We start from the raw sequence: 12531 nt of genomic DNA on the forward strand, positions 1-12531 counted from the left end.
AGACACGGCATATGGTTCGAGTTACACGTGAACTTAAATAAACCAAGTTACTATCTGACAGTTAAGCTTCAACATCTGGAAGCAATTCGAGCGAAGTTAAATGGGATTGGACTAATTGTGAGAACTGCCCTTTATTCTTGTCAGTTCTGCACTTTATTCATGAGTCAGCGAGTATTCATGAGGTATTTACGTATATGGAGGGACAAAGGGACAATGTGTCATTTTTGCTACTATAAGTGGGTGGTGAACAATGGGCGTTGTAGTCATCACCTACTACACTGTCGATAGATCTCACAAATGCAATGCCAAAATAAGTTGTTACTTCAGAATTTTGTATTATGGTGTATAATCCCTGTATATTATAAACTAAAATTTGATAAACTTGCTTAAATCATTTTGGGTGTCAATGCTGTGCCTTGTTTAGCATTGCTTTAAATGTCTCGTTTAATGGAGGCTCTACAAAGGCACATCTGGTTACTGCAGCACATACAGAGGTGACGTGTGTCTGAATGAGCTCCATCGAGATGCTCTGGTCTTCTTCAACTACTCTCTGCCAAACCCAGAGGATGCTCAGGAGGACCTGGCTCAGAGTGCGTGGGACGAGCTGGAAGGGGTGAGCTCATTTTGTAGGCCCGCTGTCAGATCGCTGCTCTGTCATGCCACTTTCCAGGACTGCAACCCATCTGGTCTGGGACCAGCACCTAAACCTGTCTGCAGGTACTGGAAATGTTATGTGCTGTAGTGCGACTAGAATACATGGTTCCAGAAAATGAAATTGTCATATTGTCTGTCAGTCTTAAAACGTTGTTTCTATACTGTAGCTCAGTTATAGCTCAGCATTATTAGCAGTGCAAAGTTATGGGTTTGATTCGCTGGGATCATACGTAAGGGATAATGTAGAGGCAGCCGGTAGTTATTGGGAAATAAGCCCCGACAGTGTGATCAGGACCCGACGCGAAGCGGAGGGTCTTGTATCACACTGAAGGGGCTTATTTCCCAATAACTACCGGCTGCCTCTACATTATCCCGCTTATTACACGGCTACTTGCCACATAAGAAAAAAAACTGGACATGAATATGAATTTGAAACGTTTTATTGGCATATTTGTTTTAAATTATCATTTTTATCCTTCCGCGAAACTTTGCACAGATGCATAAAATTATCGTAATACCTTATTAAGATCCTCTGCTTCATACTTGTCTGTCTCCATTTTTTTCTCTTTTAGCCAGTCTTTGAGAAGTTTTAATGCCCATTCTGTATTTTTGTGTGTGTTGGCTTCGTAGCTGTCATGCTCTATTTTGTCAAGTTCAGTCTCAGTAAGCTGTCTGTCTCTTGTCGTGGTTGTCGAGTGTTTGTCACAAGATGGCGCCAAACAGACAGTAATCTTTATTGATCTTTATTGGCGCGGAGCGATTTTACTTGTGCAAGTAGTACCGGCTATGCGTTATTATTTTGGAGCTGTTATTATTTGAAAAGAACGAACCTGCAAATGTCTCAACTGACCAATCAGAATCAAGCATTCCAGAGAGCCGTGTAATAAATACTAATAAAAATATATTGCTTGAATGTACAAGAAGTCGTATTAAATAAGTGTCCGCAAAATCAAGGTCAAATTTTTTAAACTGTATGAGGAACAGCATATGAAGAGCACAGATGCAAAACCCTCTGACTGTGTCTGACATGTTTTTTTGCAAACCTGTCAACCCTCACGTTTTTCCCCGTGTTTTACCATCATGTCCCGCCATCATCCCCAATAATTTCCTGTATTTTTAGTCTTTCTATAAAAAAATCCCACATTGGCATATTTGATGTTTGCTACATTCACCTCCGGTAAAGCAGGCTGCAGTATATCTGCAACATATTGGTCAGAACAACACCCGCCAATGTAACAAGAAGAAAAAAATCTTCCAGAGGATGCGTGAAGGATGATGAACCACGCGCATAGCTACAACCGCCATGCGCAAGTCCACCCGCCAGCATACACAAATGCTTGGATGTGCGGGTTGATGCGTGTGGCGGGTGTGCATGCGTGTAGGCAAACTTTGTTGTTCGTGCTTTACTGCTTAGCTCAGAAGGTGTTAGGAAATGCAACGTCTGTGACCTATGTGTATAACAAGTCACTTGAGCCATACAAACAAAAATTACTTTCATAGTATTTTTGTCTTGTTTTTAGTACAAATATCTAAAAATTCTTAAATCAAGATGCTTTTTTGATGAGCAAAATGACACAAGAATATAAGTCAAAATATCAAATCTAAGTGAATTTGTGATTTAAACACGGAAATAAAACGGTCAATTAGCTATGAAAGTTTTACGTTTTTTTTTATTGAGTGTTTAAAGGATTAGTCCATTTTCTTAAAAGAAATCTAGATAATTTACTCACCACCATGTCATCCAAAATGTTGATGTCTTTCTTTGTTCACTGGAGAAGAAATTATGTTTTTTGAGGAAAACATTCCAGGATTTTTCTCATTTTAATGGACTTTAATGGACCCCAACATGTAACAGTAAATTGCAGTTTCAACAGAGTTTCAAAGAACTCAAATGAGGCATAAGGACTTATTTAGTGAACCAAGTGTCATTTTTGACAAGAAAAAAATGAACTTTTAAACTTTAAACATTTCGTCTATCTCCGGTCCTGTGACGCGCCATCGCGACCTCACGTAATATGTCATCACGCCGAAAGGTCACAGATGACGTATGCGAAACTACGCCCCAGTGTTAACAAGTGTGGAGAAAGAGGACCGTTCCAACCTTGTTGTATGTCAAATGATACTAATTAATGTCTTTGTGTCACTTTATTGTTTAAAATAATTCGCAAATGTGCGTTTCATATATGTAACACTTGTCCTTTCCACGGCATTACGTAATCACGTGAGGTTGCCCTTGCGCGTCACAGGACTGGACATAGACGAGTAGTATAAAAGTGCGTATTTTTTAAAAAATGACAATCCTTTCGCCAGACAAGACCCTTACGCCTCGCTTGGGATTGTTTAGTGTCCTTTGAAACCGCAATTTTGAACCGTTACGTGTTGGGGTCCATTAAAATGTTCTTCTAAAATTTTTGACTTTTTTAGTGGGTGGGATTAAGCGAATCTGAAGCGAAAGTATTTGATAAACGTATTGCTGAGAGCATTCGGTTAAAATCATCTCATACTCTAAATCAGGGGTCTCCAACCTTTTTATGAGCAAGGGCTACCACAATGGATAAAACAATCTGGAGGGCTACTTTTTGATATAGTCTGCTTAAAACTTTTTGTTTTACTTGTTTATTTTATTTTATTTGACTTGTTTATATGTTTTAGTATTGTTTAAAATTTTAACATACGTAAACCAAGCCAAGCTAATATAAAAAAATATGTAATGAATAAATAATACAGTTGAGACTATTAATAGAATGTGCTTTGGCGGGCACCACACAGACTCTGTGCGGGCTACCTGGTGCCCGCGGGCACCACGTTGGTGACCCCTGCTCTAAATGGTCTGAGCTCCTCTTATGTTCACTGTTCGGAAAACAAGCTTTTTTGTCACTACAGTGGGACCTCAAATCAGTTGGTAAATTAGTTGTAGATTCATGATATTGTGTAAAATCATGATCTTAAATATTAAGCTCAAAGGGACTTTCCAAGCTTTCCACATTGAATTCGTTTCAAAATATGATGTCACATCAGAGAAGTGGTTTCATAGTTGGGAAAATGTTTTCAAGCTGGCTTTGGGTGGAAAGCATTACTTGAGAAAACATTAACTACTTTTTATTAACTTCTGATATAAAAATGATTTTAATGTCCTAAAATGTGTAGTATATTGTGTAAAAATCACAATTTAGTAGCCGTATAGTAGAGGTATTTATCTAAAGCAACTCACAGTAGGCTACACTCATTACTGGGACAATCCAAGTGGAACAACTGGAGGTTAAGTGCTTTGCTTGTGGACACAATGGTTGTAGCTCTCTCCAGGGATTAAACCAACAACTTTTCCATTACTCTACCAGCCCTATAAGCCACTACATCATACTACACTTTATTTTAAGGTGTCCTTGTTACAGTGTAACTATATATTTAGGTACTAGTAACCTATTCATTAACAACATCTATTTACTGTGGGGTTTGAATAAGTTCACAAAATGTGTAAGAAAGAAAACGGTAAATAAAGTGTTACCAATACAGCTTTTCTGTTTACAGGGAGCACTGTTTGATAGTGAAAGAGCTTTACTGTTCTGCTGATGAAAGATCTCTTCGAGAGGTCCCGCATAGCTTGAGCATGACTCTCCCAGAATGCAGCTCTCTACCCAGCCAACAAACAGACCCATCATCCTGCACAACCGTTCCCTATGTCGGTAAGAGCGAATGATATATGCTTAAACAGAAAACCTCTTAACGTTTTACATAACAAAATAAAATGCATTAACAAACCATTAAAATAAAAATAAAATATTTTTGTTCTCCAGATATCAGCAAAGACCAAGTAACAAGTAAGTGTTGTAATGATCACCTGTCCCCTCCTACTGTATTTTCGAAAGTTGTAAACTGTATTAACATTTCATTTTTTTGTATTTATAGCAACATGCTACAATGATAGAGGGCGGTTTTACCAAGGAACTCACAATGTTACAGTATCCGCTAATCCCTGCCAGAGATGGGATCTGCAGGTAAGCATGAAATGACCCTATTTATTTTACAGAGTACTTCATACGATATAAAATAACATATTGTACATAATGTCAATAGTTATTGAGGCATTGTTTTTATGTAGTTGTTGTATTTAATGCAGTCTTTTTTACATCTTGCTATTAATTAACACATATTTAATGTTTTATCCTGACTTACTCCTGAACCCCCCCCCCCCCCAAAGCACTGCAAACTCTCATTCAGGTATGAGAGTCAATCAGTTTCACACTGCAAAAAAATGATTTTTAAGAAAACTTTTTTAGTATTTTTGTCTTGTTTTCACTAAAAATATCACTTTTTTTTTAAATTAAGATGCTTTTTCTTGATGAGAAGTTATTTTAGACCAAAAATATCAAATTTAAGTGATTTTGTGCATAAAACAAGCCAAAAAAATCGGCCACTGGGGTAAGCTAATTTTTCTTAAATTTTTCTTGAATTTAGTGTTTAAGAAAATGTTCAAGATTTTTTTGCTTACCACATTGGCAGATTTTTTTTTGCAGTGCACCTAATAATATGGCATATTATTTAGGCAAAATAGTACAAATACATTTTGAAAAAAAAAAATGTTTTGTTTTTTGAGTTAATACATTGGAAGATTTGATAGCACTTAAAAATTGCTTTGCTGCATGCATGTTTAATCAAATTGGTTATGCAAGTTAACTGAACCTACTATTTTAAGTTTTTTACTAGAATATAGTTGACATCACTTATAAACAGGTTGAAATTATTTAACTTAATTTGTTAAGTTAAACAACAACTTATGTTGATATGATTTTTTTGTAGTTGTGCAGTACAGTATCCGATATCCCAGATTGTTTACTTTTGTTTCACTATCCTCCAGGATTCTCACAAACAATCCAAATGTTGACATTTAAACAGTACATTTTACCCAAGAAATTAAAAAAGGATCAAAATGCACAAATTCAAAAGCTTTGAACTATAAAGAATATGGTCTCACTTAAAAACAATGAGGAAAATTTAAATGCATGCAGTTCAAATTAAACAATTTGGGAAAGCATACAGGGATGATGGGAATATTGAATGTTGACGAACTGGCTCTTCTCTATTCATCTTCTTAAATAGGATCCCTACCATCCTAGACTCTCAGTAGATGTGATTCCAGAATTGCGAAATGCAGAAAACTTCTGCCGTAACCCAGGAGGAAAGAGGGACAGGCCGTGGTGCTACACAACAAACCCCAATGTACGCTGGGAGTACTGCCTGGTGCCCAAATGTGGAGAAGTTACCATAAATTTACCTCAGTTCACCACAATCTGGAATAAATAAATGGTTAAACATAGATGAATCTTCGGCTATTACTTAAAGCTCACCAGCATCACCTATCAAAGATGCAATATCAAATACTGTTCGACCACTATGCGATTTATGAGATTCCTCCTGTTGGTTAAATTCTAAAACAGCATATATTTCCCACGGATAACATAATCCTTAAATGCTATTTTGTCCTGTAGTTACCAGTGTGAAGACAGCACCATCAATTTCAAAACCAGTCCAGTTCTATCCACCTCCTTCTGGGTCCACAGCCTACACGATGAGCGTTATTATCTTTGTCATTGCTGGCTTTGCTAGTGCTGCCTTCTTCACCATCCTCATCCTAATGTGCCATAGGCGAAAGAAAATGTGGAATAAACGAAAGAGGTAATTAATCACATTTAAGTCATTTATTTTCTGTTCAGTGAACTTAAGGTTGTAGGTTAAAAGCTTAGATTGGTTGATTATTGAGGCACCAAAAATAAAGTTGAATGTGTTTCTAGATCTAGACCTGACTTAATTGTGCAACCTTTATTTTCACTTAACCCCAAAAACTCAATAAAATTATATAATGTTCAAGACCCTATCCAAAACCCTAAAAGCTGATTGCTATGTTGATATACAGTAGATATGATCTTGGAAACAGGTGATGAACTAAGGAATCACATTTTTCTTGGTCTATTTCTTGGAGAATCTTGTTCATTAAAAACATCCAGAAGTTACACAGATATTCAGTATATACATTCATTTGGCTTTGGAAATGTAGTATTTATAGCAATCTGAGGATCCCAGTGTAAGAGTAAGAGTATCTGAACTACAGTACATGTTTGATACAAAGTGATTGGATTGTATGTCAGCGAGCACTAAATTTCCCTATTTTCGGAAGCATGCAGATTTTGGTTTGCTGTATCATAGATATGTCATGTATCTAGGTAAACAGACCTGCCGGTGGTTTTAATACTGACTCGAGTTCAGTCTGTTGCTTAAATATGCACTGCTGTATTCTAGTTGTGGTCAGTCATACGTTTTTAATATGTAAATGAGTTGGCCAATGATAAATGCGGCTGTTTACACTGAGATTTTTAAGGACAAGCAGCAGGTAAACCGAACGTTCATTTTAGGGTCAGTGTGCAGATGAAACAGGGTAATTTATTTCTTAAAGCAACACCAAAGAGTTTTTTTTACTTTAAAATAACGTTTCCAAAAAAGTTTCAGTCGTTCATCCACTCGAAACAGGGTGAACGGCACTTTCACATTTGCTTTGCAGCCCTCTATCGGCCAAAACCGCACTAAAGAAGTTTCCAACCGTGGGGTCGCGGCCCTGTGGTTGGGTGGAGCATACTCGGCGGGTACATTATATAAAAGAAAGATACCATATCTAGCGTTCATACAGATTTTCAATTGTTATCATGGCGGAGCCTGCAAAGAAAAAGAAGTGTTTAATTTCTGAGGAGGCAAAGGAAAGAAAACGGGAGCATGCTTTGCTGCAGTAGGCTAAATTATTTACAACAGTGGTAATGGACAATTCCGCTACCAACCTGTAGGGGAAGCAAAGAGCAAAAACTCTTTAGTGTTGCTTTAAATATGAATGTTTCTTGTGCAAAAGTCTTACTGACATTAAAAATAACAAAAACTTTGCAATACACACAAATATATTATGCAAAACCAACCGATGACTTCATTGCTCATTTAATAAATTCAGTGGAAAAAATGTATTCCATACTGTGACTTTATACATTTCTTCAATTCCTGCCCTTATGAAAACGAACCATGGTTTAACTACATTTAATTTAGTTTAAATGTAATTGTCGTAAGGGTGATACTTTTGTGGCCAATAAATTATCTCTATTAAATGTCATCTTTATTAAAATTCAAGTTATGCTTCTGTATCAGTAGGGTGCTGGAGACGCCAACTCTGACTGCCTTGCCCTCAGAGCTCCTGTTGGACAGGCTTCACCCCAACCCCATGTACCAACGTGTGCCTCTCCTCCTCAACTCCAAGCTGCTCAGTCTGGAATATCCACGCAACAACATTGAATATGTCCGTGACATTGGAGAAGGGGCCTTCGGGAGGGTGTTTCAGGCGAGGTGAGAGCTACCAAAGATTTCAAGCAAATTTATCTGTAATGGGTGCTAATGTCACAATGATGAGTCATGATAGAATCTTTCATTACAGCTATCAGGGTTTGTACTGACCGTCCAGTGCATGTACACTATAAACTAAAAGCTACTTGACTGAAACGTAAATGATCGGGGGTGAATCGACAGCAGTTATATAATCAGCAACCAACATAACCAGTTTTTGTGATGATTACTTTAAGGGGGAACTACCTTCTCCCCACTCCCCTGCAGATGGTCACTCACAATATGCATTATAATCCGGAATCAAACTGAACTGTGCCAGCCCTTTTGAAAATTAACCATGATTTCATACAGTAAGCTTGGTTTTGTCAAAGGTAACCAAAAATAAAAGATACCAGGACACGGTTAAGTTCACCACATATGGTCCAAAATATCACCCTGTATGCTACGGAGCGATCAGTCAAACAAGCCAGACTATTTGTTCGCATAGTGTAGGCCCTGAATCTATAATCTACTATTGAGTCAACATACACCAGCTATGTATCAGCATGCATACGGCACAATTAATCCTGCAGGTCATGTGCTCTTATCTGATACCAGAAGATACTGTATATAGAGATCCCTGAGAACCACACCAGTGGGTAATGCATATACACCACACTGCTGACTCCTGGAATATGACCTTGGATAGGTCTAGCAGACATGTGATATGATTCAACGTGAAACTTCCCTGTAGACGCTACTGTGTGTGCAGGTCCTACTGAGGAGTTTATTTTTAGGACGCCCATTAGAACAGTGTTTACTTCTCCGGGAACACACAGGAGCCTAGAGCGCAGGAAGTGCAATCTCAATGGCATTATAAGTTGGTTCCTGAGTGGCTGCCATTATGGATAAGTTTCCACCGTTTGTCAGCCTGAACAGCTTTATTGCCTGCTTCACAATGTGTGAGAATATGGACGGAGGAATGTTGCTTGAGATCAGTGAAGGTGGTCTTCTGTTTGTGAGGTCCCAGCACAACTACTGCCCAGATCCAAGTGTTTACAGAGTGTATATGCTGACTGCCTGGTGCAGCGGCCTGCTGTATGCTTTCAAAGATATACAACATTTTGGGAAATTTTGAACTACGCAAACCAGATTGTTCTGTCTAAACACTTTATTTCAAAAGCTGTGTAGAGGGGGCCGTTGTTTTCCTGGCCACAAATCAAAGACTTTGCCTGAAGAGCTCATCAAATGATTGCTTTCTCTCTCTGGAGGTTGAGACGATTTCAAGGAAAACAATGTGGTCGGATAAGACTGCAGCTACATAACAGCAAGTTCCGAAAAATGCAATCTGTCTATTGTGTTTGTTGTCTTTTAGAGCACCTGGACTTTTGCCAATGGAGCCGTTCACTATGGTGGCAGTAAAGATGTTAAAGGAGGAAGCCTCGGCCGACATGCAGAATGACTTTCAAAGAGAAGCCGCTCTCATGGCTGAGTTTGATCACCCCAACATTGTACGGCTCCTGGGTGGGTATCACAAGTGTAACTATCTGTCTGCGTTAGGACTTTCTTGAAATGAACCACATCTGCTTCCTATCGTGTGTGTCCTTTCCACAAGGGCACCACTGTCAAAAAAGCCTTAAAATAGCTTGACTCATCCATTTTAGTGCTGACCCGGGTGTACCCCTGAGGGCTGGATCAGTCCCCTCCATAGCATTCCGGAAGCACATTCAATGCTTCAACCCTATGTTAAAATAACAAAAATGTATTTTTGGTATGGTGTCAAATGACCCTTGTCGTTTATGTGTCTGCTCTCTAGGAGTCTGTGCGGTGGGGAAGCCCATGTGTCTGATGTTCGAATACATGGCCCATGGGGACCTGAACGAATACCTGCGACTGCGCTCTCCTTCCCAGCAGCCTGCTTTGAGTCGGGATAGCTTGATGTGCAGCAGTCTCGCGTCAGTCCCCGAGCATTATCCGCCCCTCAGCTGCCTAGAGCAGCTTTCCATCTCAAAGCAGGTGGCGGCAGGCATGGCGTACCTGTCCGAGCGCAAGTTTGTGCACCGTGACCTTGCCACTCGCAACTGCTTGGTTGGAGAAAACCTAGTCGTGAAAATCGCAGACTTCGGCCTCTCACGCAACATCTACGCGGCGGATTACTACAAAGCCAGTGAGAATGATGCCATCCCCATTCGCTGGATGCCGCCTGAGTCCATCTTCTACAACCGCTATACCAGTGAGTCAGATGTCTGGGCTTATGGAGTGGTTTTATGGGAAATCTTCTCATATGGCATGCAGCCCTACTATGGCATGGCTCACGAGGAGGTCATCTACTACGTAAGGGATGGAAATGTTCTGGCTTGTCCAGAAAATTGTCCACAGGAGCTTTATAATCTCATGCGTCTGTGCTGGAGCGGCCATCCAACAGACCGGCCCAGTTTTGCCAGCATTCATCGTATTCTGGAGAGGATGCATGACCAGATGCTCAAATCTGGCCTTTCTTGAGGAACTTTGAAAATGCAGTTTTTATATAAACTTTAAGTAATTCTTGTGTTTTTTTAGATTTTCATAAAACCTTGAGGGATCTTGAAGAGTGATAAACCACCAGAGTTTGTTTAACAACTTACAAAGTTCCCACAAATACTGCAGATCCCATGGATTACTATGGAATTCAGTATGAGCCTGAAATGATTGAAAAGGCTAACTTTTACACTTTAAGTAACACTGATCCCTCACAATCTTTGAAGATAAATGTTTCATACGTATCTGCTCATGGGATCACAGTTGTTTTCTTACAATGACGCAGATAGACATCAAAGGTTTGAGGTGATTTATATAAACAGGATCTCTTGTAAAGTAGGCGGCTCAGGTCCAGTAATGAGGTGGTTACAGCACAAGAACATGAAGAGCCCTTAAATCTCTGCAAGCGGAGACAAAGATCTGTGCCATAGATTTGTTCTGGTTTTAGTTGTGGGGTTTCATGTATTTGATTACTGTTTGATAACATTCTTAAAAGATGTTCCGAAAAGAACATGATGTGGAGCTTTAATGGCTTTTCTAGAATAGCGAATTTTACAGTGCACATCATCACTTTATTGTCGTAACTAAATAGTTTCATTTGATTTTCTTATACTGCTATTCCAAGTTCCCAAGTTTTGTTTTTCATTCATATGTAAATAGAAGTGACATAATGTATCAGAAAAAGATTGTATAAAAAAAATTAAAATTATGCATTCTCAAGCACATTGACAATACAAAATTTCAAAAGCTTTTGTCACAACAGCTACAGTTTTAAAGTCTCAGTGAACCGGAAGTCGCAATCGATTTTACTTCTGCATTGTGGCATATTTCTGAGTAAAACAGAATATCACGCATTGAAAATAGTGGCAGTGGCTTATGTTTTTCATTGTGCTTTGATTGGATATAAAAATTCGTTCAGAAATGGAATGACTGCCGACAGCAGTCAGCAGACTTGACAGTTGGAGGGGGCGGAGTTAACTGATGCTTCCGCCCAAGCAGTCTAACTGTGTTCGCCACAAGAAGGCGGAATTGTCCATTTTGATTTCATCGGGACTTTAAGTTTAAATTGTGAAGTATAATACAATTTGTCAAAGAAATAAAAAGTAACAAAGAAATTTGCATTTGGTATTTATCTTTGTTAACAGCAAAACTTTCCACTTCTATTATATATTGTTAAAACCAACGCTATCTCAAGGGAATTCGTACATATTTTATGAGTTGGCGATTATACGACTATAGTAATACGGTTTTAATTTGTAGTCATTCATACGACCACATTCGTAAGTTTTTGTACGATTTGCCTTGACCCCTGTGACGTTGGGGCTAGGTGCAGGGTTCGGTTTTGTTGTTGGTTTTTTCATGAGAAACATACGAATTTGCACAATTAACTTCGTATGAATTAATACGAATTAGCCAGCTCATAAAATATGTAGAATTTCTCATGAGATCAGGCTGGTTAAAACACATAGCATGACTTTTTTAAGTGTGTTGTGTTGATATTGTTATTTGATTTATAATAAGCTCTGTCACATTATTATCTAGCTGTCACATTAGCTATGGCTGCTGCATATGAAAATGTGTTTGAAATAAAAACATTTATTATTAAATATTGATTTTTTTAAAACGATGTTTCTCTTGTTATTTCTTCACAAATATTTAATTCCATTGCAAAAAATCATAATATGTTGAAATGGGAAAATATGTCATACTTCTGTACCGTCATTCTTAAAGTGAGAGGAAGGGGGCAGTGTCACATCACAACATCAACTGAAGCACATGAGATCATGGAACATTTATTACCCTACCTTTCTCTGCATTTAAGCCAATTTTTGCTCTGAGCATTAAAAACAGGAACTTACTGAGACAGTATTAAATCACACTGGCATTTAATGAAATGGGAAGATGAAGGATTTACTGGCATCGTGTGTGGGACAATCGTTTCATTTCACATCTAAGAATGTTTGGTCATATCTGATAATCCTAGAAATACATCGCCTTTGCCACAATTTT

The 12531-nt window shown here is 38.5% G+C and overlaps 1 protein-coding gene across 4 annotated transcripts in view; it reads left to right on the plus strand.

The window, feature by feature from the left end:
• musk (muscle, skeletal, receptor tyrosine kinase) overlaps positions 1–12145 on the plus strand; it is a 48515-nt gene extending 36370 nt beyond the window's left edge. For 2 of the 4 annotated variants that reach the window (XM_073873978.1, XM_073873980.1), the window contains exons 8-16: positions 447–717; positions 4183–4337; positions 4449–4472; positions 4561–4649; positions 5752–5909; positions 6139–6327; positions 7834–8028; positions 9380–9528; positions 9821–12145. In XM_073873978.1, the coding sequence (XP_073730079.1) occupies positions 447–717; positions 4183–4337; positions 4449–4472; positions 4561–4649; positions 5752–5909; positions 6139–6327; positions 7834–8028; positions 9380–9528; positions 9821–10506 (1916 nt within the window). In that variant the 3' untranslated portion in view covers positions 10507–12145. The remainder of the gene's footprint in view (positions 1–446; positions 718–4182; positions 4338–4448; positions 4473–4560; positions 4650–5751; positions 5910–6138; positions 6328–7833; positions 8029–9379; positions 9529–9820) is intronic. The other 2 variants (XM_073873979.1, XM_073873981.1) reach the window with 2 other exon arrangements.
• The last annotated feature ends 386 nt before the right edge of the window (positions 12146–12531 follow it).

Source organism: Misgurnus anguillicaudatus, chromosome 12, assembly GCF_027580225.2.
Source record: "Misgurnus anguillicaudatus chromosome 12, ASM2758022v2, whole genome shotgun sequence".
NCBI lineage: Eukaryota > Metazoa > Chordata > Actinopteri > Cypriniformes > Cobitidae > Misgurnus > Misgurnus anguillicaudatus.